General features: G+C 36.7%; 5 protein-coding genes and 1 long non-coding RNA gene across 7 annotated transcripts; 4 read left to right on the forward strand and 2 right to left on the reverse strand.

Annotated features, from left to right (window-relative positions):
- Positions 1-493: 493 nt before the first annotated feature.
- LOC140814590 (glycolate oxidase-like) lies at positions 494-4,379 on the reverse strand. Of its 2 annotated transcripts, none has more exons than XM_073173617.1 (12): positions 4,208-4,379; positions 3,352-3,528; positions 3,091-3,215; positions 2,595-2,641; positions 2,130-2,207; positions 1,929-2,053; positions 1,768-1,834; positions 1,623-1,685; positions 1,333-1,402; positions 1,156-1,256; positions 981-1,085; positions 494-882 (listed from the first exon to the last, which is right to left on the reverse strand). In XM_073173617.1, the coding sequence occupies exons 2-12, from the start codon at positions 3,489-3,491 to the stop codon at positions 691-693; spliced, it is 1,113 nt and encodes a 370-aa protein (XP_073029718.1). In that variant the 5' UTR covers positions 3,492-3,528; positions 4,208-4,379; the 3' UTR covers positions 494-690. The 2 variants fall into 2 exon arrangements, with proteins under 2 accessions (XP_073029718.1, XP_073029719.1); XM_073173618.1 differs by having other exon boundaries at positions 3,352-3,520; positions 4,208-4,288.
- A 251-nt stretch (positions 4,380-4,630) lies between these two features.
- On the forward strand, positions 4,631-5,457 carry LOC140814591 (uncharacterized). The gene is made up of 2 exons (XR_012114129.1): positions 4,631-4,737; positions 4,769-5,457. It is a non-coding gene; the product is annotated as an uncharacterized lncRNA (long non-coding RNA).
- A 1,165-nt stretch (positions 5,458-6,622) lies between these two features.
- Positions 6,623-8,286, forward strand: LOC140814740 (probable glutathione S-transferase parC). The gene is made up of 2 exons (XM_073173825.1): positions 6,623-7,015; positions 7,566-8,286. Exons 1-2 carry the CDS (start codon positions 6,698-6,700, stop codon positions 7,914-7,916), a joined length of 669 nt encoding a protein of 222 aa, XP_073029926.1. The 5' UTR covers positions 6,623-6,697; the 3' UTR covers positions 7,917-8,286.
- Positions 8,287-10,528: 2,242 nt separating this feature from the next.
- LOC140814357 (probable glutathione S-transferase) lies at positions 10,529-13,575 on the forward strand. Its single transcript, XM_073173305.1, has 2 exons — positions 10,529-10,976; positions 12,889-13,575. Exons 1-2 carry the CDS (start codon positions 10,659-10,661, stop codon positions 13,231-13,233), a joined length of 663 nt encoding a protein of 220 aa, XP_073029406.1. The 5' UTR covers positions 10,529-10,658; the 3' UTR covers positions 13,234-13,575.
- A 1,792-nt stretch (positions 13,576-15,367) lies between these two features.
- LOC140813899 (uncharacterized) lies at positions 15,368-21,916 on the forward strand. The gene is made up of 4 exons (XM_073172697.1): positions 15,368-18,122; position 18,552; positions 20,124-21,309; positions 21,409-21,916. Exons 1-4 carry the CDS (start codon positions 16,396-16,398, stop codon positions 21,789-21,791), a joined length of 3,297 nt encoding a protein of 1,098 aa, XP_073028798.1. The 5' UTR covers positions 15,368-16,395; the 3' UTR covers positions 21,792-21,916.
- A 1,489-nt stretch (positions 21,917-23,405) lies between these two features.
- Positions 23,406-25,009, reverse strand: LOC140814635 (serine/threonine-protein kinase WAG1-like). Its single transcript, XM_073173673.1, has one exon. The coding sequence runs from the start codon at positions 24,929-24,931 to the stop codon at positions 23,501-23,503; it is 1,431 nt and encodes a 476-aa protein (XP_073029774.1). The 5' UTR covers positions 24,932-25,009; the 3' UTR covers positions 23,406-23,500.
- Between the last annotated feature and the right edge of the window lie 861 nt (positions 25,010-25,870).

The following is a 25,870-nucleotide window of genomic DNA, read 5'->3' on the forward strand; positions in this document are numbered from 1 at the left end:
TATTCACCACACTTGAGTGTACAAGATACAAGAGTTCTTCCTATCCGAGCAAAAGTATTTTTCCTATCACTCAAGAACATACACTTTCTTCTTCCTTGCTACACTCGTGTATTCTGTTTGGTTTCTCAGAGCTAGAATTGATTTCCCTTGCATGCATGTGAAAATCCCTTATCCCCATATATGTGTAGCCTCTGCCTGTTAGTTTCCGAACAGATCTTAAGCTGGCCAACCGTTCCCAACTGTCTTCTAACTTCCGGTAGTTGCACACACAGACACCTACAATCCACTTCTTTAGTGTTTTGGTGACACATGCATCCATCAGTCCCAATAAATAAATGTGATCTCGAACCGAAATTTTAGTTACCTGTCTCTTAGCCTAGTGTAGGAATTAGTTCAAACAATTATGGGATTCTACTCATATTATAAGATATCTGTACAACGTTGGTTCCTATCAAAGTATCCTATAATTATAAACCAAGGAAGAAGACAGTGATGTACAGCTACTGCGAACCTTTGAGTAGAAATAAATCAATCAATCCATCGTCACAAGTACATCACTTTCAATATTTATGCAACTCTTGGTCATGATAAATTAAACGAGCAATCAAAGTGGGCTCTTAAGAAAATATAGTATGAATATTAAACTGCCGCTGGCATGGGAGGCAGTTGCCCGAGTATGGAGCCACAGTTCTACAACCTGGGCGCTAGAAGAGCACGAGGGGAGTCCCACTCGGTGACGATGTGATTACGGGTTATCTCACTGAGTGAACGACAGCCGGACAAAGCCATAGTCAGCTCAAATTCATCACGTAGCATTTGGAGCACTTTTCTCACACCAGCTTCTCCGTCAGAGGCCAACGCAAAAACTACAGGTCGGCCGATCTGAGACGAGCCCAACAAATATCTTAGAATCGTTACAATGACACTTTTGAGGTTGGGCCAAGAAAGAATCATGGTTTTTGTTGGCTTGTGATACTTACAAAGATGCCGGAGGCTCCCAACGCCAAGGCCTTGAATACGTCTGTTCCACGCCTGACGCCTCCATCCAAGAAAACTGGCACCCGTCCTTGTGCAGCTTTCACGACCTGAAAGTGCAACGGATAATTAGGAAAACACAGATGGGTCGTCATAAAGCCTCGTAAAACAGGAGGATACCTCTTCCAGAGCCATGATAGTGGAAGGGACGTAATCAAGTTGGCGAGCGCCGTGATTGGATACGATAATACCAGCTGCTCCATTCTGAATAGCGATACTTGCTGTGAATTGAGGGTTAGGAAACTTGTTTTCACGAGTATTGGATGAAGAGAAAGATCAAAATTTGTAGCTTCTTACCGTCCTCAGCAGTGAGTACGCCCTTAACCAGGATAGGCAATGAGGTAATGGTTTGCAGCCACTTCACGTCCTGTCAATATTCAAAGGGAAGCAATTCTATTAGTATTATCTGTGCTTGCTTGAAGTTGAACAACGCAAAACCGGGCCATGTAAGTTGCTAAAAACTAGAACCGTTACTAACAGGAAATTAAAACTACTTATTCAAATGCCATGTTTCGAGCTCTTGACTATAACTCGACCCATGCACCCACCAGGATTATAGCACAAGGGTCGATGGTAATATAATTTACCTTCCAGCTCAAAGAACGATCAATTTGGCCAGCAACGTATGAAGCTAAACCAGAGTCATCAGCCTACACCACAGAATGAGAGTAAGTCGACATTTAAAACTCGTCAATAAAGCATTCAGCTAAACAATGCTGTTGTGCCACTTGCTTTGTCCATCTTCCCTAGATCCAAACCTTCGAAATTCTTCAATGTCAGAAAAGGTGGCAAAGTAAACCTGTAAAAGACAGAAAAATAAAGATTCTTTTGAGACACCAAAGCTCATAACCTTATGCTTCTGTTTATTATGATGTTTAAGTTAGAGCTCCAACCTGTTCTTAATATCAGCTTCTCTGCGTCCCAATCTTGGGGTATCCACCGTAAGTGCTATGGCCTTAAAGCCTGCCCTTTCTGCTCTTCGCACCAGTTGAGCCACAACGTTCCTGTCCTTATAGACCTAAAACCAAAAGTAGTATGTTTAACTCATATGGAAAGAGAATTTGGAAAATCTCGAATTGCAAATTCAGACTTACGTAGAGCTGAAAGAATCTTAAGCCAGGTCCGGTTGAAGCAACTTCTTCAACACTGGAGGTGGCCCATGAAGACAATGTCTGAAATAGAAATCAAGATTCATAAGTTCACCATCATATATTTTCTTATTGGTGAATAAATGAAAAATTGGTGTGCAATGGGAAACATGTATCTTTGAGAACTGTTCAAAGTACTATTACATGGTATTATCAGGGATAGCTTCCCATGTTTTCCGACAGAATATGACTTTTTTTTAAAAAAAAAGAAAAGAGCAGCATAACCGTAGTGTTTTCATGCTATTTAACCCAATTTGTATCATATTTTCCATTAAAAAATGCACCATGTCTGGGGTTCCAAAGACTGTTTCTCTAGTTAAAATCCTGTTTGAACATAATATTTTCATGTCCTGCTGTGCGGAAAACAGTGGTAGAAAATTTCAATAGAACTTGATACGAGAGAGACCAAACCATGATTGTTCCAGCTGATGATGCGGCTCTAGCGGTTGCATACTCTCCTGCATAATGGATGACCATGTTATCAGCACCATTCACGGCTAAATGAAGGTACAGACATGGGAAATGTGGTCGAGCTAGCATCTGATCCATGTAAGTGCCAACAAGCTTGTGATAATCAGGATGCAGAAAAGTAAAATAAGCAGAGCCGCAAATCGGCCAAGATTGAAACAAACATGTGATCATAAGGATTCCGAAAATTAAAATCACCTGAGCATCAACTTGGCCAATATATACCATGTCCCAAGAAACACCTCTTTCATGAATAAATTAAAGTCCAAATGATAAATCTTGGACATAAACATCAACTTCAGCTCACACATTTTGAATTATCTTAATAAATCATCTTCAAATCACATATCTCCAAGTACTTTCCACGATGAATTGTCCATTAAATGCAAGAAATTACTTTAATCATCATTGATGATAAATTCCAGTACATAATGCTTACCTTCGGGGTGAGCCATTTTTTGCATAGCAGTTGGGGCGATCATTATGGGCATTGAAATCTTGAAGCCCAAAACAGTGGTACTCACGTCAATCTTGGTTACATCAATGAGAATCCGGGGCCGAAACCTGAATTTAGGTTAATGGTGTCTCATTACAAGGAATGACCATTTCATTAAAAGCAAGTAAAAAAGAAGGAAAGAAGTAAAAACTCAAAAGTCGCGCTGGTATGGGGCCGTTTGATAGATGATACGAAGAAACATACAGAATTCTCGAGAAGGCATTTCTGTTCTCAGCCAGAGTCCACTGGTCCTCGGCACCTGATGCATAGTAGTCGTACACCATTTTCGGCAACTTCTCCTTGGCAATAGCTTGATATTCGGTTACATTTGCTACCTCTTCCATCTCGGTAGATGATGAACGTCACAAGTTCCCTTCGGATCTTGATTAAAAAAATGGAAACGAAATACATATCAGATCATCGATATTGTATTGGTTTTTAAGCCAAAAATATATTTCTCCAAACATTTATTACTGCCTGGTGGGGAAAAACGAGGACACTATTATAGTCACAGTACAAAATCAGCAACACTTTCATCTGAGCTATTAAAAACTTGTCCCAGGTTTCCTTACAACTACCGAAAGTCAGATATATGCTCAAAAAAAAAAAAAAAAAAATCGTGCACGAACCAGAATTTTGTTCTTGAAAACTCGTAAGCGTCACTGTGACTAACAAGGCATAAATACAATACTCATGCATCGGAAAACTGTGATATCTCTGATCTTAATTAGCTGGTTAAAGGGGTAAGCATTTCTTATGATTCAGTATTGCCAGAAACAAAGACAGACACCGATTCTTCAAATAGAATTGATCAAGTCAAACAAGAAACTGACAAAATTAAATACACCAAGCTCAATGTTCACATGAGATAAATAACTTAATCCGATAAGAATCAAATTCTTGAAGTAATAAAGCCCAAAACCAGAACTTAAACAAAACATAACAACACTCTTCACTTCCAAGAAAGAACCATTTCACCAAAAACCCACCACTCGAAATAGAAACATTCTGTAAATGAAAGAAGAGAGAAACAGAGGAGCCAAGATTAGCAGAAACAAACCTTTTGACTCAACAGTAATGAGATGAGTGACTGCAAGGAAACCAAATAAGGGAACTCTAGTACCGTAGTACTGGATAAGCTTGAAAGAGAGGAACAAGGAAAACACCGATAAATAATTATTATATAAAATTCACGAGAATCTTATATAATATTGATGATGAAGACAAATTGGGTGAGGTTCACAGAAGGAGTGGCACAAAATTGAGGATGAGTATTTGGAGGTAAGAATTCGAAACCAAATCCCGTCAGGACCAATTTCTGCCACACGCTTCATTTGTGCTTCAAAGTCTCTCTTCATAAATCTTCCCTCTTTGTATTAATTTTTTCAACTCATTCGCGATGCTCAAACACATCATGCCTCATAATTATATAGATCATCTCTTTACTTGTCTCAACCTCCTAATTTTGTAAAATATCAACTGTTCCTTCTTACGACACACCATTTTGGACAAAAAAAAATCATATGAATTGGAAACAATTAATGATTTTGAAGAATGTAAACGCGTAAATCTGGAAAGCAGATAAAGAAAGTTTTTTTTTTTTTAAAGCAGATAAAGAAAGTTGCGAAGTCCGCGAACTCTTAGGAATGAGCGCATTCAATCTCCAACAAGCGAAACGTGAACTGAGAATTATGCGTGGCAAATGAAACTGGTCTTTGCGTAGCAGGAAACAGAATAGGCGACGCAGTTTTAAACTACCCATTTCGATTGGCGGGTCGCCTCGTATCATTCACAACAATATGCCATTTCTGGCGCAAAGGAACATCCTCTGAGAGGTCACCAAAAAATAACGCATGTACGCATGTCGTCGCAATTGTCATTAATACCAAATACATTTTGGATGAGGGAATTTTCATATTCGAAGGAGACGAAATACAGGTTTTACAGAAAACATTTGCATTTTTATTTTATAATCCTTTTACGTGAAGAGATGGCGACCCCTGCTGGTCCTGGAAAGTGCAATGGCAAATATTTAACATAAGACCCCTCGTGAAAGAACACTGACATGAATGGAGACGAAGCGTTTCATGTACGGATGCAATTTGGTTGCACACTAAGCTTAACGCATGTCTTGAAAATTCACATAAATAATATTTTGTTGATGCTGATATAGGATAGGTGACCTTTCATCTTCCCACTCAGTACCCAACTCAATGAGCTTCCTCTATTATTCCTTTATTCTGCACACAAAATCGATTTTGAGAAGTGAAATATAAAATTATTATCTTCTGGCAGTATAGATTTCGTCTACATCTTCGTTAATCGAGCTACGCAACAACCTACGCAGATGATGCGAAAAAGGCTTCTTTTTATCCAAGCTTTTCTGATTTGTGTTCCGGAGTTTGGTCAAATCAAAACTTTCGCAGACCGATTTCCAGTCGAACATGTGGTGAAATTCTTCAAGAAACATTTGCAACTGCAAGTGTAAATGACAGTAGATTCGCGGAAAAGCTACGGTTCAGATTATACTATCAACTATCAAGGGCGTGCAAACGAACTCACGAATAAGCAATAGATAAAACAATCACTGTGTCACGTTTAGAATTTTAATCTCTACAATTTTTAAATATATTAAATTGATATATCCAGATTACTATCATATTATTTTAAAATTATATAAAATTTACCTGTAAATTTTTTCAAAAGAAATTGGAGCACCTGGGCTTACAATCTAATGTCCCTCCGCCCCTGGTCACGTTTCGAGCTAGCTCATGGTTAGTTGACACTAATATTATTTAACAACCACATAATTGAAAACGACAAGACTCTTATATAAGAATGTCTAATCAACGAATTTATAAATCATAAATATTTTCTTTAAAACGTAAATATTTCAAAACATAAATAAACTTGCGGCGTCTAACAAATAGAATTAAAATAAAAACTTATAAAGAGCCCTAATTAAATTAAACTTCAGGGATCATCTCTATCACCGACCTCAAAAAATCTCTTGTTACTTGTCCTCAACTTATTCTTCGGACTTGTATGAGGAAGTTAGAGCAAGAAATGTGTTATACGATCGTCACTTAAAAAGTGAGGATCGCACATGAACAATACATATATACCTTCAAAATTTTCGAAAAACATGTCGCAACACATATCAAGGCATAAGTTGAGCAAAATTCGAAATTTAGCTTCATAACAAAACATAACACATAGATATAACGTTAAAATTCATCTCACTATATGTGGCTTACAGATTAGTTCTTTATATATAATCTCTCTAAGTGGTGAGTTCATAGAACGATTTTTGTGGCCCACCCTATCAAGGCCATAACTTATAAATTATCATATTTCAGAAATTTATTTTCTGACAAGGAGATTGAATAATAACATTTTTTTGGACTCAATGGACCGAATCCCAATTAAATATATTGTTTTTTTTTTTTGACTGTTTTTTTACCTAAGACCCCACCATTCTTTAAAGATCAAATCCTCCTCCTCCCTCCTGGACAAAATCTCCTATATCCCCAATAATAAGTAAAAACAAATGGCGAATCGGGTGATCCTGCTGGACGTCGAGTGCAGTATGTTTGGCATGAGGGCTAGGCTTGCATTAGCTGAAAAGGGTATTCAGTACGAGCGCAAAGAGGAGAACTTAGCCGACAAGAGTCCACTTTTGTTGGAGATGAACCCGGTTCACAAGAAAATTCCCGTTTTGATTCATGATGGGAAACCCATTTGTGAATCACTCGTTGTTGTTCAGTATATTGATGAAGTATGGAAGGATAAGTCTCCGGCGTTTTTACCTTCAGATCCTTATGGCAGAGCCAAAGCTAGGTTCTGGGCTGATTTCATTGACAAAAAGGTATTTATCATTTGATCCTTATGCCAACTCGGTGGTTAGTTTTATATATCATTTCGCTGAAACTCATCCCCCTTTGGGCTAGTTTAGATCCTTATTCCGGGGCCAAAAAGCTAGGATCTGGGCAAGCTCTGTTAGATATACAAAAACTTACTTGAAATTCATCCCTTTAGATATACAAAAAGTTACTTGAAATCCACCCCTTCAATTAAACATACAACTCCATCCCAATGTAACACCTAAGTGTTCAAGATTTAAGAATAAACACGGGATTTTAAGCTAATTGATTTTTTGTGGGGTAAATGGTATTTTTGCATTAAAACAGAACATCAGAACGGTTCTTTTAGATTTACCTCATGCTTCACACCACTCTGTTTGGGGTGAAAAACACACAATAGACCATGGAGTTATGTATATAGCTTCGTTCAATGAATATCCTGATCATGCATGCTCAAGCAAATTGACGAAGTTGTCTTACAAGAGAGCATGGGCATGAACTCGACATTCTGAGATGTACATTTATCATGGTTATATTCCTTGTTATATTGTTGAGGTATATGATGCTGGAAGAAGAATATGGTCAACAAAAGGGGAAGATCGAGAAACAGCCAAGAAAGACATGATGGATGCCTTGAAGTTGGTCGAAGTTGAGTTGGGCGATGATACTTACTTTGGCGGTGATAACTTTGGGTTTCTCGATATAGCCTTGATCACATTTTGTAGCTGGTTCCATGCGTACGAGGTTTTTGGCAATTTTAGCTTTGAAGATCACTGCCCCAAACTGATTGCGTGGGCCAAAAGGTGCATGGAGAAGGAGAGTGTTTCCAAGTCTTTGGCTGATCCCAACAAGGTTTGTGAATCTCTTTTGCTTCTGGGGAAGAATTACGGCGGCGTTGATCAATAGAGTATTATATGCCGATTCATATTTGGCCTTAAGATGGTTTATTTGTCTTTAAGGATAGATAATTCTGCAAAAAATATCACTTTTCTCTGATACTCAGAGCGATGACGCAACAAACTGCTTCTTCCAAACATAACAGATTTGAATAGCCCACTCGATTTAAATCTATCTAAGAAAGGAAAAAGGATTTGGTATTAAAAAGAGAGAGAAAAGGAGGAGGAGGATTCCACGTAAAAGCTAAGTCATTCCGACACTCATCTAAGTTAAGGAATAGAAAAAAAGAAAGAAGGAAATGATGGTATTTTGCATAATCAGTGATGCACTTCAATGAGGCTTACGAGCTCGTTATTTATAGAAACAGAGTCTTAGTTCATGTGAAATTTTTGATAATAATGGTACTAAGATCGCGATATATCTTTAAAATATAAATAAAGATTTGATAGGATTTTATCCCGTCATCACTTTTCCCCTGAATGTCACAGGATGACGAATGAAATGAGTGAGTAAGTTGAAGTTTCACAGAGGATGTAAGGTAACGATACGATTGCATGATATGATATCATTTGAGCTGCTGAGATGGAGTGGGCCTTTCTTGAGTCTAGCCAATAGGTAGAATGGTCGATATAGTGGATAGGAAGAGAACCAAAGTAATATAAATCTGCGACTTCCTACACGCTGCATAGTGCGGGCTTATGAGAAATACAGGGTAGGCAGGCCTTAGGAGAGTGATGCCTCAAGTGCTATATATAGCGGGCTTACGTGGGATGTGATTGTGCTGCTTTATAGAGAGCTGTGAGAGTTGTCGCGTATCGATATTCAAGAGCGCTGTGCCCGTGGTTGAAGATACTTAAAGACTTACTGCCCTATGCATGATTCATTAGGCGCTGAATGAAGTCCGAGCACGATGCTCTAGAACAAAAAAAAAAGAAAAAAAAACTAGTAATTCGATACTCCATAGTGACTCAACAGAAAATTTTAATATGAAATCTATGAGGCCCAAGCGAAGAGCCTGGTTCAAGAAATTTAAAAAATTCACAGATTTTGTGCTACCACCTCAATCCGGGAAATTCAGTAAGCAATGGAGATGATTCAAATGTGAGCAACGAGCTTCAAACAACCATCCCAATATATCTGATAAAGACACTGATGACAAAATTTTACGTTCTTCTGGACTGTTTTTTTATTTTTATTTTTTTAAAAAAAAAAACAGTCGAGAAGAACGTAGAATTTGTCTGAAGTGTTTGTTATATTTTCATTCTCATTACTTGTAAAAAAATAAAAAATTAAATCTGAAGTGTTGTATTTTCATTATCATTACTTGTCTATGATAATTTTCTTACATGAATGGATTCTTCATTTTTACACGATCGCTTTTCTTTGCACGGTTGCACCTTAAAAAAAAAGAATTTTGAGATTTAATCCTACTTCTTATTTCAGTCCGAGCCAGGCACAATTTGCGATTCGTCACACTTCATCCATGTGTTGGATTGAAGGTTTTTATCCATTTTGATGGACGTTGCTTTGAATGATATTTTATAATGAAGTTTGGGTGGATCCTAAAAAGTGTCGAATGGGTGGAGTAAGTGGACATTTAACATTTTTTTTGGATGAGATTGTCAGTTGTCACATATGATTTGTCTAATATAGTTTACTTAACTATCGCAATTTGTAGGGTTAACAGATCTCATGTCATAAATAATAATAAAATTGCATTAATTTTTTAGATCAAATTGAAACACATAATTACGAAGATATATTATAATAATTATTGTTAAAATTACCCAAATGAAGTTTCATTAACGGTCACCATCTCGTAAACGTGTCATGTCTCAAATCATATAAACAATTACTCCAATAAAATTATCTTAAAATTAGAAAAACTGATACAATTAATAAAATATTATTTTTAAAATACCGATTATTTGAGGCAAGCAAACAATTCGATAAAATATTATTTTTAGAATACCGATTATTTGAGGCAAGCAGAAGGAAAATTATATTTTGGAAAATAAAATAAAAAATGAAATTTATGATAAAATTATTCTCGGAAAATTAAAGAAGCGAGCCCTTTGTTAGTAAAGAATTAAAATATAATAACCTTTTAAAAAAGTTCGTTCTCGGACAGAGATACTTTATTCGAGTATATCCTATTATGGTAAAATAAAAAAAAAATCATTTTCCTAAATAATAATAATAAAACAATCATTCCAAATTTCCCACCTAGGGATGGCAATGGGTAGGGTATGGGTCGGATTTCATACATCCATCTTTAATTGAAACGTAAAAGTGAAAGTGAAAGTGAAAGTGAAAGCGAAAGGGAAGAGAAAGTGAAAGCGAATGGGAAGAGAAAAAAAAAATATCGATTTACTTGAATTTGAGAAGATGAATCTTTAATATAAATAAATATAATTACTATATACATATATATATATATATTTAATTTAAACGGATATTCGGGTCGGGTGTGGTCGGATTATATCAAACCCGTCTCCATACCCAAACCCGAAAATCCTCATACCCGAATACCCATTTATTTAATCGGATCTAAAAATCTTATTATATCCGACATCGGATTCTCCAACGAGTTCGGAGGAAATTGACATCCCTGATCCCACCTCAAAAATTTGAAATTCTAGAGTGTTCCTCTTCCATGACGCACCGCTTTGCTTTAATTCAGAGATAAATTCGAATACCCGGCTCACCCCCTCTTCACATATATTACCCATAATTTCTCGAAAAAGAACAATGGCGGACGAGGTGGTTCTGCTGGATGTCGAGTATAGTATGTTCGGCATGCGGGTTAGAATCGCGTTAGCTGAAAAGGGTATCGAGTACGAGTATAGGGAGGAGAACCTAGCTGACAAGAGCCCACTTTTGTTGGAGATGAACCCGGTTCACAAGAAAATTCCAGTTTTGATTCATAATGGGAAACCCGTCTGTGAATCGCTTGTTATTGTTCAGTACATCGATGAGGCGTGGAAGGATAAGTCTCCGACTTTTTTACCTTCAGATCCATATGCCAGAGCTAAAGCTAGGTTCTGGGCTGATTTCGTCGACAAAAAGGTGATATTTTTGTCCATACATTTGACATTTTCCAGTGTCCTAGCCTTCGGGTTCTTGTTTCTTGTTAATTTTGAAGTATGCTTTCTCTGCTTTTGTTTAAATTAAACATATGTTTTCAGTTATACGATTAAAATTAGTAATACATTTTTCAAAATGACACGACAGATGTCCATGGGATTAATTAGGCACGAGATATCATTTCAAAAGGTCGAACTGAAATTAGCCACCATAAGTAGTTCCTATCACGAACAGAGCCGTAGAACACGAGAGGCGGAGGAAAATATCTTCTCTGTTATTATTTCCAAAATGATCAATCATTAATATATACAAGTGAGATTAGTACAAATGTCAAACTAATTAAACCAACTTAAACTAACTAAACCAACTTAGTACTGACTAATCTAACAAATAAGTACATGTGCTTAAAACTCCTCCTCAAGGTGGTTTGTAAAGGTCCTTTATAGCCATCTTGGACGTTAGAGGTGCTAAACGAGCAATAGCTAAGGACTTGGTAAAGATGTCTGCCAGATGGTGTTGTGAGCGGATAAACAAAAGTTTGAAATTCCCTTTATGTACTTTGTCTTGGACAAAATGACAATTGATTTCAATGTGTTTTGTGCGTTCATGTGAAGTTGGATTTGACGCTATATGCACCGCAACTACATGGTTGCTGAATAAGTAAGAGGAATCGAAAAATCTGAGAGTAATTGGGTCATCCAAACTATCTAACTGGCTGTTGTAGCAAGTGCTCTATACGAGCGAGACATGGTTGTTAGTTTCTTGGCTTTCCATGACACAAGGGAATTTCCAAGAAAGATACAAAACCCAATAACCGATCTCCGAGAGTCCTCACAAGCAGCCCAATCACGTGTCACAGAAGGCTTTCAGCTGTAGGGGAGATGATGATGGGAAGAAAAGTCCTTGACCTGGATTCTCTTTGATGTATCGAAGAAGATGATGGAGAGTTTGTAATGGGGTGTGCGAGGTTGAGACACAAACTAGCTTAGTTTGTGAACAACAAACGAAAAATTTGGCCTCAAAAGTGTGAGATATAGTAAACGACCCACAATATGCATGTATTGGGTAATATCCTCGAGAGGCTCACCATCAATTAAACTTAGACGAACCTTAGGATCCATGGGTATCACAACATGCGTAATAGCCAAAAAGCCTGTGTCAGCAAGAAGTTGTAAAACATATTAAAATTGTTGTTGCGAAACCAGTCAAGCAAAGGAAAATCCGAATCATCTGGTTGAGGAATAGAACCATTGATGAACCCTAGTTTGTTTTTTACTGAAAGCGCCATACACATCGCCTGACTCCAGGAGGCATAGTTTTCTCCGGTGATGGGCTGAGATGCTAGTGAAATGCCTGGATTATCAGGATGACGTAAAAAAATTGGGATTGAGCGGATCATCGATTGCATATCTTGATTGCGAACTCTGATCGGATGGCGCCATGATCACCGATCAACATCTGATTGCAAGAGAATGAAGAATCAACTATGCTTCCCCACCGAATCAAGAATATCAACAACAACGACATGCAATTTCTTCTGATACCATATTACAAACAAAGCCGTAGAACACGAGAGGCGGAAGAAAATATCTTCTCTCATTATTTCCAAAACGATCAATCATGAATATATACATGTGAGTTGAGTATAGCTGTCAAACTAACTAAACCAACTTAAAACTAAACCAACTTAGAACTGACTAATCTAACAAATAAAGACAGTACATGTGTTTAAAAGTTCCAGAAAAATGCTCACGGTTGAGGGAGTTATAAATTTAATGATACATTCGTTCAACAAATATAAATTCTCGTGCTTAAGCGATGGACATGAACTGACATTATGATGTGTGCGCTTATCATGGTTATGCCTTGTTATGTTGTTCATTTGATAACTAAGGTATATGAATCCGGAAGAAGACTATGGACTACAAGAGGAGAAGAACTAGAAACCGCTAAGAAAGACATGATTGATGCTTTGAAGTTACTCGAAGCTGAGTTGGGCGATGATTCTTACTTCGGTGGCGACAACTTCGGGTTTCTTGATATAGCCTTGATTACATTTTATAGCTGGTTTCATGCGTACGAGTATTATAGCAAACTCAGCTTTGAAGATCACTGCCCCAAACTGATTGCATGGGCCAAAAGGTGCATGGAGAAGGAGAGTGTGTCAAAGTCCTTGGCTGATCAGAACAAAGTTAACGAATTTGTTTTGCTTCTGAGGAAGAAATTTGGCATCGCATAGGAGAATTTTGTTCATGCCGGCCGGCGATGTGCTTATGAACCATGTCTGGGCCATAACATGGTTTATTTGTCGTAAACCATCACGGTTCGACGCCTCCCATATTGTCTTTTAATATATTTTTTTATTGCAAATAAAGGTGTTTGATCACCTAGAAAATGTGTAATTCACCAGGTGGTGAAGAGGAATTATGTGATACAGTTTTATATTGGGGAACATGTGTATGTTTGTGTTTGGTGTGGCCTTGCTAATCTGCATGGAATCCGTGTAAAATTGTTTTTACTTGCTACTTCAATTGTCTGCATATGTCAATGTCATTCTGGATAGTAATATTTTCTTCGTTTCTTTGAATTCTTTCATATTAAAAAAACAATTAATAGCCGGTAATTAACATGATTATTTGAATTTCATTTCATCACATGATCTTCACGCCTAAAGATTTTCTTATGCTAAGTTTTCATATACTAAGTAAATACTCCGATCCCATTAATTTGTGAGCCAAAGGTGTTAATAAATCTGAGCAAGTGTGGCAAGAGACCGAGTCAGCAACTTAAAAGTTAGTTGAGTCAAGAAGATGGAATCTATATGCTTGGACTTGGGTCAGCGGTTGGGGCGAATAACCATACATATTACTCCATTCTCCTCTGTTTTTTTGAAAACCCCTCCGGAGAACAGCTTAGAGAATCGATTGTTCAAGAGTGTATATGCTTGTTCATACTCAAGCCATACAAGAGTGAAGCCGTCATTTTCTTGTGAGCGTTGTGAATAGCTCGTGAGTCTTGTATATGGAACTCATATTCCAGGGAATTGTTTCTTCCTAGTTACTCCCGTGGATGTAGATCTTACAAGATCCAACCACGTGATTCCGGTCTTCCTAGTTACTCCCGTGGATGTAGATCTTACAAGATCCAACCACGTGATTCAGGTGTTCTTACTTTTATACGTTAGTGTTCTGTGTGATAATTCTTGATCCGTATCAAAACTTGATAATTTCTTGCTGCTTGTGTTTGTGCTCTGATCAATAGAAGTGGCTTAATTCTATTAATATTCACTGTAGTAATGATATTAAAATTTTTTATATGCGGGCAGCGGGATGCCTACGCCCATGGGTGTTTATATGTTGTTCACAAACAGGTGCTAGGATAACATAGCGGTTGATTTTTATATTTAATTATATAAAAACTTTTGTAAACGGTCTCATAAATCAATTTTGTGAGAAATCTTCTATTTGAATCATCTATAAAAAAAAATATAATTTTTTATGTAAAAAATTTATTTTTATTGTAAATATGAGAATATTTGATCTGTATCATTAAATAAAAATCCGTAAAATCGTCTCATAAAAGATTATTTATTAATTATGTGTATTATATCAATTACTATTGTAAATCATTTTGTTTCCAGAAGTAAGAATAACAAATGATTAAACGATCATAATTTTAACAGGAACACCTTATACATACATCATGTTACAAAATGACTAAAGTTAAAAAATTTCATTTTCTTTTTTTTCCCCTCATATCAATATCATATTTTCTAATGGACTAGAGAGTTTATTTAATTTCTTGAATAGAAAAGAAAAGGATTGATTTTAAGAGTACACATAATCTATGTATCTAACTACGCCCCACCTCGGTTCTCACAAACCTTGGAACCAACATCATAATCCGGAACCAAATTCGGAACAAGAATCATATTCAAGTTCCGACACCGAAACCGGATCGAAGTTGTAGAAATTGTAGAGACATTTTTATAAATCGTTCTATAAAGGCAAAGTTGCGTTTACTAGGCCTACATCTGTATCATACTTTTAGCACTTCATTATCATGTTAGTGTTGTGTCATTTGTTTATTTTTATTAGAAATTGTTGATGCCAAATTTATTTTTTCCGAAATGAATAATGAAAGAGTTTAGATTTTAGTATAAAAAATCCTTCATCTGTCAGACATTTTAACTACTTGAAAAATGAAAAGTTGGCACATGGAGGCTGATAAAAAAAATTTATGGTGCTACAGCATTATCCAAGGTTGCCAAGCTCAACACCTAACAAAAGTCGTAAAAGTAGGAAATAAATAGAATAGATGAAGTGAAAGATAACTCCAATGCATCCACTCAGGAGAGCCGCCTACTCTTAGTCTACCTGCAAATCATCACATTTTGGACTATTTATTCTCAGCAGCTTCAAAAAGCAAAGAAAACAACAAATAAGAGAGAGTCAATCTAGAAAAAGAGGATGAATGTGCACAATTTATTCAGTCAAATTTTATCTCCTAATATTAGGTACAAAAACAATGGCAAAGATTGTAATCCTAGTATTCCCACGTCCCATCTCCATCGCTGCCTACAATCCACACAAACATACATAGAATAAAGCAACAGATGATTTTTTTTCCGATCACATATTGCATACAATAATAGAGAGTGATGATGATCTTGAGAACAATCAAAAGGAGGGAAAAAAAGAGGAAAAACGGGTGTGGAGTTTCAGAATACAGCACTGGGAACTGATCACATGCAGCACACAACTCAATCTCGCTAAGATCACTACTTTAAATTTATGGTTGACTCTTTCATTGTGTGCCCTTGTTCTGGATTGTAACCTTCACGGTTCATTTCCAGCTTCTTGCCTTGTCAATCAGACCCCTTTTTTCACATTTTTTTCTTCCCCTCTGTCAAATGATATAGCCCACGCACAAGCCTGACACATCGCTCTCTGTGTTAGGACCTTTGGTTTCCCTTTATTTTTGCTTATTTAGTTTCAGCATTTCTAAAATCGAGTAGTCCAAGAAATAAATCCCTTTCCTCTGTATTAGTTTCTTGATCTTCTGCATGAAGTTTTGAGTTTAGATTTTTTGGAATCGTCCCTATTTTATCGTTTTCTTCAGTGATCAACCTTAGGTAAGATATGCTGTAATCCAGCGAAGAAATTTTGAGCAATTATTGGTCACTTCCGAAATGCGTTGCTGTTGCCCATATACCTGTAAGTAATCTTGACAGCCCTTTCTATCATATTTTTTCTTCTTTCCATATTTAAAAGGTCCATCTTTCAATATTTGACTGTTACATGGCCTCACTGGACTGAAAAATTGATCTTGCTTTATGGCCTTTTATGTTTTGTCCTGATCTTATTTCCTTGTTAAATCCCCTCATATTTTTCTGTCAATAATGGGAGAGCGAAAGATTTGGCATTGGACATTACTATTCTGTTGTACAATTGTTTTGGTTCTATCATTGAATGACGAGGGAACTATTCTTTTGGAGTTCAAAAAATACCTTAGTGATCCTCATCTCAATCTTCAAGATTGGGATGCTTTGGATTCTAGTCCCTGCAATTGGACAGGTATCGGTTGTAGCTTAGATTCCAAGGTAATCTCCGTACATCTTAGTGGCCTGAATTTATCTGGGAGTTTATCTTCAAGCATTTGTCAACTCCCATTCTTGACCGAAATGAACATGTCAAAAAACTTCATATCCGGCCCATTCCCTCATGATTTCAATTCCTTTCACAATCTTAAGGTTTTAGACCTCTGCACAAATCGTTTATATGACCCATTCCCTTTCCAACTTTGCAATATTACCTCTCTTAGAAAGCTCTATCTGTGTGAGAACTATATGTTTGGAGAAATCCCAAATGAAATTGGAAACATGATTTCACTTGAGGAGCTTGTGATATATAATAATAATTTAACGGGGGTTATCCCTTCATCCATTGGGAAACTGAAGAATCTTGGGATTATCAGGGCTGGTAGAAATTTTTTATCAGGTCCCGTTCCTGCTGAAATTAGTGAATGTGAGAGTCTGACTGTGTTAGGCTTGGCTGAAAATAGGCTGGATGGTGGTTTCCCCATTGAGCTGCGAAAGCTTGAGAATCTTAACTCATTGATTCTTTGGAGCAATCTTCTTTCTGGTGAAATTCCTCCTGGGATAGGTAGTTTCACTAGCTTGGAGTTACTTGCTCTGCATGGGAACAAGTTTACGGGAATTATTCCGAAAGAGATTGGAAAATTGGCTCAGTTGAAGAGACTGTACCTTTACACTAATCAGAGTAATGGGACCATTCCACTAGAATTATCCAATTGTTCAAATGCCATTGAAATTGATCTTTCGGAGAACCGTTTGATGGGATTCATCCCAAAACTTTTGGGTCGGATGTTCAATCTCCGTCTGCTCTATCTTTTTGAGAACTTCCTCCAAGGAAATATTCCGACCGAGTTAGGGCAGTTGAAGCAGCTGACAAAGTTAGACCTGTCCATGAATAATTTAACTGGTTCGATCCCTTCAGCATTGCAAAATCTCCCACTCTTGAAAGACTTTCAGCTGTTCCACAATCAGCTTGGTGGCATTATTCCCCCGTTTCTTGGAGCTTCTAGCAACCTCTCCATTCTCGATCTTTCCAAGAATAATCTTGTAGGCAGCATACCTTCACAAATTTGCGGGTTTCAGAAATTGACTTTTCTTAGCCTGGGATCGAACAAGTTGTCTGGAAACGTTCCCCATGGCCTAAAAACTTGCAAGTCTCTTGAGCAGTTAATGTTGGGAGACAACTTGCTTACAGGGAGCCTTTCTGTTGAATATACGAAACTTCAGAACCTTTCTGCTCTCGAGCTTTATCATAATCAATTCTCGGGACTGATACCGTCAGAAATTGGGAATTCCAGGAACCTAGAGAGACTGCTTCTGTCACATAACCATTTTACCGGGCACATTCCTCCTGAAGTAGGAAATCTTGTCGAGCTTGTTGCCTTTAATGTTTCTTGGAACAGGTTATTTGGTAGTATACCCCAAGAGTTGGGTGACTGTGTAAAGCTCGAAAGGCTTGATCTAAGCAACAACTTCTTTACTGGATCTCTTCCAGATAAACTTGGAATGCTAGTGAAACTGGAGTTGCTGAAGTTATTGTTGGATCCCGGTTTTCTACACGCCCAAACGCAGCGGAAGTTTTAAAATTTTTATTTTATTTTGACAATCAAAATATATTTGATTTGGACGCTCGTATGATTTTCATAACATTCATAGGGAGTTTAAAAGTTATACATTTGGTGATTAAATCACTGGACACCAACTGATCCGGTATAACAGATCTAGCTCTTCATGAATCCCAACGAACTTTCTTCAATGAACTTCTTTATTTCCTTCTAATTAGGTCCACGACTGAATCGTTTGATCCTCTTCCAAATTGCACTAGAAAATTTGGAAGAAGTTTTGCGTAGGAGATAAATTAATTGAGAGATGGCTCAAATTTTCCTTCAAAAAGGGGGAGTGGCCGATTTTCTCCTTTTTGAAAATGGGTCTCTCGAAAATTGAGGTAGGTGGTAGGCTAGGGTTTTGCTTTTCAACCCTTTATTTATAATTAGATTATAACCTAATTACATAATTAACATTAATGGGCTTGATTTAATTAATTAGGCTAGTCCAACTAGTTTAATTAATTTAATCAAAGTCCATTAAAACTTTAATTATTTAATATGTTGGACTTGTACCCTTACAAGCTCATTAAACATATTATCCACCATATTTAATTTATTAATTAATTAACTCAACTTTTGAGCTTAATAAATTAAATACATTATAAATTCAACATTTGAATTTATTATTTAAATTATAAATTCAACTACTTGAATTTACATCACCTCCAAAATTTAATATTTAATAAACCCAACATTTGAGTTTAATAAATTAAATTCTCAAATTTTATAAATTCAACTCCTTGAATTTATTCTCTCAAAATTTAATTATCATAAATTCAACTCCTTGAATTTACTATATAATATAAATTCAACTTTTGAATTTATTCTATCTACGGGAACAAACAATCCAGTACTTGTGTGACCCTCAATGGTTCAGGGATACAGCTAGCCGTGGGTTCACAACTCTTTGTGATTCAGGACAGAATCCTTTATTCGGGCTTACCCTAGTTAGCCTCATTCTTTCTATCAACACCTTGATCAAGAATGTTAGAACTCATTTCTGATAGCACCCATCGGATCATGGTAAGAGCGTCTAGTAGCATCGTCCCATGATCCCCTAGGTATAACTGATAGTGCCTGCAAGAACCAGTCGATTATGATTAACGTACAGTACGGTCCTTTCATCTCATATATCCCGATCGAATCTGCAACCATTGGTTCATCGAGAGTTGCATAATAATTCGATAACTATGTGATAACTATAAATAGTGGCATCGCATGTACCATTGGAGAACTCCTTCTCTAATGTACATCTCATACTCTGGCCAGAGATTCCACGCACTATAATTTCATTTGATCGCATAGGATATCCACACCCGTAGGTGAGCGGTGAATCCCCGACTACAATGCACTGGCTCCTATATGTGTCGCAACTGTACCCAACCTCGCCACCTGATGACTCTCCTGGAGCCGGTAAACGAGTCAAAGCACAGCCCTAACATATAGAGCCTCAGTGTTGTCCCGGGTCGTAAGGACTAATGGTGTACAATCATAACCACGAACTTATCCTCTCGATGAATAATAACCACTTGGAAAGTCCGAGGGAAGGTTGTTCGGTATAATCATCATATGACTACTCATCTGTATGTTTGGACATCTCTATGCCCTTACCAAGAAACGCAGTACACAACATCACAGATGCTAGTCTCGAGCTCAAGCGACCTTTATCCATGTTTTAGGCGGCTGAATCGACTAGGAACGAATTTAGAATATGCAGTGTTTACAAATGAGTTTCAACATCGAATTACGATTCATTTGTATTAAAGCATAATCAAGGACTTTATCTATGCTGCTTGCATGGGTATACAGATAAAGTATAACGAAACTATTAAAAGTTAAATTATATTAAAATAAAGATTGTTTATTTCACTTGAGTCAATAAATTCCCTAGCCAACCGTTGGCTTGCAGGGCATCTACTCTAACAGTTATCTGATAATGTATTCACAGGTGCAATTCCTGCAACTTTTGGGAGCCTTGTTAGGTTAACCGAATTGCAAATGGGAGGAAACTTGTTTTCAGGGTTTATCCCTATTGAGCTAGGACGGCTCACTTCCCTTCAAATTGCTCTCAATATCAGCCATAACAATCTCGCTGGCTCAATTCCAAGCAGTTTGGGTGACCTGCAGATGCTTGAATCACTTTTCTTGAATGATAATCAGCTTAGTGGTGAAATTCCTGACGTGGTAGGGGGAATGCGCAGCCTCTGGATATGCAACCTTTCGAATAACAATCTAGTTGGAATGGTACCAACAACTCTTGTATTCGAGAGGATGGACCAGAGTAATTTTGTGGGAAACAAGGGGCTATGCATATTAGGTTCGGATCATTGCCATGCATTTCAAACTTCATCAGTTCCTTCAAGATCAAGCTGGTTCAAGAAGGGTTCTTATAAAGAAAAACTAATCACCATTCTCTCACTCTGTGTCGGACTAACGTCGTTGGCTCTCATTGTTGGGGTATGTTGGCATATGAAACGACATAAACCTGCTATTGCTTCACTCGAAGACCAACTGGAGAGCGATGAGTTAGATAACTACTACTTTACCAAAGAAGGTTTTAGTTATCATGATCTTGTTGAGGCAACGGGGAACTTCTCAGAAACATCAATTATAGGAAAAGGTGCCTGTGGAACTGTGTACAAAGCAATAATGGGAAATGGTCGAGTGATTGCAGTTAAAAAGTTGAAGGCCTACGGTGAAGGAGCGAGTTCAGACAACAGTTTTCGTGCGGAAATATCAACTCTTGGTAAGATAAGGCACAAAAACATAGTAAAACTATATGGCTTTTGCTGCCATGAAGATAGCAATGTCATCTTATACGAGTACATGGCAAATGGAAGCCTCGGAGAAATACTACATGGGAATGAAACGGCATGTATGCTCGACTGGAATGCGCGATACAGAATAGCTCTTGGGGCTGCTGAAGGATTATGCTATCTCCACCATGATTGTAAGCCTCAAATTATTCATCGTGACATAAAATCAAACAATATCTTACTAGATGAATATTTGGGGGCACATGTTGGAGATTTTGGCTTAGCGAAGATGATCGATTTCCCCTTGTCAAAGTCTTTATCTGCTGTAGCGGGTTCATATGGCTACATTGCTCCTGGTGAGAACTTATTCAATAAAGTTTTCAGTACATGCATGGTAAGCATTATACAAAACTAATATTACACATTAACTTGAATCACATTTCTCCTCATTTCAGAATACGCATACACCATGAAGGTGACAGAGAAGTGCGATATATACAGTTTTGGGGTGGTTCTATTGGAATTACTCACTGGTAAATCTCCAGTTCAACCGCTCGATCAAGGAGGCGACCTGGTAACAATGGTGAGAAGATCTCTTAAAAAACTAGAGATAGAACCTCACATATACGACCAGCGAATCGATCTTACTGTCAGAAGAACAGTCAAGGAGATGTCTCTGGTTCTGAAAATCGCTTTGTTTTGTACCAGCATGTCGCCTCTCAACAGGCCAACGATGCGAGAGGTTACTGCAATGTTGAATGATTCCAGAGAGGGAGTGAGTAATTCTCCACCTTCTCCAACATCAGAAACTCCTTCAGATAGGGAAGATAGTTGCTAAGCCATGTATATATAATTAGTACACTATTTTGGCATCTCCCTAATTTCCATACATATATACTTGAAAGTTGAAACAATTAACGTAGAATTTTCAGGTCTTATGGAGAAATTGACTGGTTTTCTTCCTACTTTTCTTACACACTTCAGTAATAATAGAACATAACTCATATACTAATTTAATCAAATAAATCATCATTATACAACATTTAAATATTTTATCTTTTTAATTTTTTTCTACTTTTTTCCTAGTTATTTTATTGTAATTTTGTAAGTATATTTTTAGTTTAATTTCTAATTAAATAATGAATTATAGTATTACAAAGAGATAAATGAAAATTTTATAATTATATATACAGTAGTAGAATAGCTCACATATTTTATTGTTTTTTTAATAAATGATTGAAAGTAAAGAATTTAATTTTGATTTTAAAAGATAATACGATTTCAAAAAAAAAATATGAAAAAACATATATAACGAAGATATTTTAAATTCTATATTTAATAATTATTATATGAGTTTATTTGATATTTATCATATAATCTTATTTAAATGTACATTTTTTTATATATACTGATTAAAAATCAATTTTTTTTAAATTTTTTATAATATAATTAATATTACGTGCAATGCACATACGTCTTGTTAGTATGAATATCTCTATCGATCATGTTTACATATATAGTGGACACAAACGTATCATGCAGTTGGATTCTTGGTATTAATAACTACCGATAATTATTGTACCCCCAAATTTTTTTTAATGTAGAGATAATTATGAATATTTGCAAAAATGTGGAATCTTTTGATTTTTATATATATTTTTAAAATAATATATTCCGTACTAGGTGAGCTGTGGCACAAAAATGTGTGCCATTTTCGAAAACTGTCGGAAGATTTGGGTGAATAAATTAGAAATTATCATGTACTCCTTAATCCTCATTTTACTGTTGATTAATTAAAAGTCAAATATTTCCATAAAACGAACTCCCCCATGTTACTCCGCACATAGCATGTGTTCAATATTAAAGAATAATGTTCTGATCTCTGAGTTTTTGCAGAAAATTAATAATTGAAATTTACTATAACAGTAACAATGGCATAAAATTTTACTCAAACCTGAGATTTATTTAATTTTTTTACAAGAGTATATGAGTGTTTTTTTTGCCCATGGAACCAACAAGAATTGATATATTATTTTTGTGTATAATTTAATAATACCCGTATTTTTTACGAGAAATTGGCCTTCAGTCCCCAGTCATCGATTTTTTTGTGTTCAGGTCCCTAGGTACTTTTTTAGTACCACATTTCACATGAAATATACCACATTTTGTATAACATAGTACCACAATTTTGTGGGTATGGAGTGGACCCAAAAAAATATTTTGATTGAGTATTTTTCACCAACTTCTCTTTTTTAATAGTGCCAAGCATAAATTAATGAATAATAATATATAATGAGAGATGAAAAACTAATTTGTCTAAAAATAAAAAAAAGATTATAAAAATATTGTTAATTATCGAAAGGAATATAATTTTTTTTTAAAAAAAGAAGCAAACATAAAGAGGATTTTTACTATCATTATTTGAGCATGGACGGAATTTAAAAGTATCAAAATTTGCCTAATTGTTTGCCTTACAATGGTATACATGAAATATAAATGTCATATTTCACAAAACCCAAACCTGAATTACGGTAAGAAAAATAAACCTTAATTACATTTAACATGATGTGAATGATAATAGTTGTAATTAGAATTTAAGCTATGTTTAGACGCTTTAATGCTTATCAAACAAGCAAGCCTCTTCCAAAAGCAGCGCCGCCGTCTGGGGGACGAAAGTCTGGTCATGTGCTCCTTGCTTTTACTCCGTTTAACGGCGAGGCCACGCACCTCCGGCGGTCGGTAGTTCCGGATCAGTGGCCATTTAATCCCGTCGAAAAATGGGTGGCGTTTGATGTCCGTCGCACCTTTTGCGCACCCTAGCCTCCTTCTGGGGTCCTTCACCAACAGTTTCTCGATCAAGTCTCTGGCCTCCGCCATCCCGGACTCCTTAATAATATCTCCTTCCACCTCGTGGAATCTCACCTCTCTTGTCGATGCTATATTGCGCAGTGTTGACTCCTTGCTCCTACCCTTGAACGGCGTCGTGCCGTACAGTAACTCATAAATCAATACCCCGAACGCCCACCAGTCTACTCCGTTTCCATGACCGTATCCGGTGACCAGTTCCGGCGCCAAGTACTCATGAGTACCGACACACGATCTCGAAAACGCTGCTGTTGGCTCCGCCACGAATTCTGTAACCCGTTCCACCCGTTTCCGATCTATGAGACATGAATATCTAGTGGACCTGGCCTTAATCTGTGTCCTGTTTTCCAGTTTCAGAGAAACGTCAGATTGGAAGCACAAATCAAAGTCGGATAACATAATGTGACCATCCTCACGGATTAATATGTTCTCCGGTTTAAGATCACGGTACACAATGCCCTGTGAATGTAGATACTCTAGAGCCAAGAGAACTTCAGCTGTGAAGAACCTGACAGCCTGAACCGATAACCGGTTCGTGGGTTGCTTACGAAGCAATGCATGTAGGTCTCCGTTGGGGCAGAAATCCATGAGAAGGCAAGTGTAATGCGAGACCTCCAAGTGGGCGTATAACGTAGGGAGAAAAGGGTGGTCGAGAGAGGAGAGAATTCGCGCCTCAGTTTTCACGTGAGAAAGTTTCTTAGAAGTCAAAGAATTACGATCGACTACCTTCAGAGCAAAGTTAGCATGATCATTGTCTCTCAGGCGACAGAGGAAGACACGGCCAAGGTTTCCAGCCCCAACGAGACGTAGCAACTTGAGGTGGCGGAGGTGGAGCGAACCATCATATGACAATGTGGTCGCAGCCTTAATGGCAGCCCAGTTGGGATTGTCGTGGAGGCGGTGTGGGCGGTTGTTAGCATTTTTTATGGCGGTGGAGGGAGTAGTGGTACTGGAAGTAGTAGATAAGCGGGACTCATAGCAGCTCAAAGCTAAGCTGCTGCGGGCACTAACAGTACGGTCGGTGGTCGTTGTGGTGGTGGAGACGGAGGTGAAGCTCAGGTCCAGGTCTGAGTATCCTAAATTGTTGTAGTAAGCAGATTCTTCAAGCTCCATAATTTTTATTTTTATGTAGATGATCGTATCACCAACTAGTGTGTGTATATATATAGAGTAGAAGAAGGGATGGTAACGGGGGACAATGTAATTAATTTTAGTAACGTGTTTGGTTGACAATTATAGAGGAACGGATCGGAAGAATAAAATAGGTTAGGATTAGGACAAAAATTTGTGTAATACGGTTTCACGGGTCGTATTTTGTGAGACAGATTTTTTATTTGAGTCATCATGAAAAAGTATTACTTTCTATGCTAAGATTATTACTTTATATTGTGAATATCGATAGTGTTTTGTGAGACCGTCTCACAAAAAACATACTCTAGATTTAGAGAGACTGACCACAGTAATAACAAATTATTTGTTGTTAAACAAACAGTGATGCATGGATGAAGATTCGCAGAATTAAATGATGTTGGGATACTCTTTTGATTCTTCAGACAGGATTCTTTGTTTTTGTAACATCCCATCAACAATTATATGTATATCCAAAAACAAAAACTAATTTTGCTATATAAATTTTCAATTTAATTTAATTTGATTCATAGAAAAATATTACATATTACTTTTAACTTTATATATATATATATGTTAAGAGATAATATTTTAGAAGAAATTATTGTAATAAACTTAATTATTTATTCAAAAATAATAATAATGTAATTAAAGTTGAACAAGTGGTCCAGCAGCTATTACTGAATAAAATCTTTTGAATTTAAGTTTAATAGTAATAATAAAAATGTTACATGATTATCATCTGTCTCCGGGATCATAAATTTTAATAAAATATAAAATAAAATTGGTGTCTCTCCAAAAGTCATTAAACCGCGTCATTTTCTTCCTAATAGTTTAAATTTATTGGCTATTTGAATGCATGGTTCTCCCTATTTTAATTTATTATTATTATCATTTGAAATATCTCACTATTTTACTATATTC

Source organism: Primulina eburnea, chromosome 15 (assembly GCF_022965805.1).
Source record: "Primulina eburnea isolate SZY01 chromosome 15, ASM2296580v1, whole genome shotgun sequence".
Taxonomy (NCBI): domain Eukaryota; kingdom Viridiplantae; phylum Streptophyta; class Magnoliopsida; order Lamiales; family Gesneriaceae; genus Primulina; species Primulina eburnea.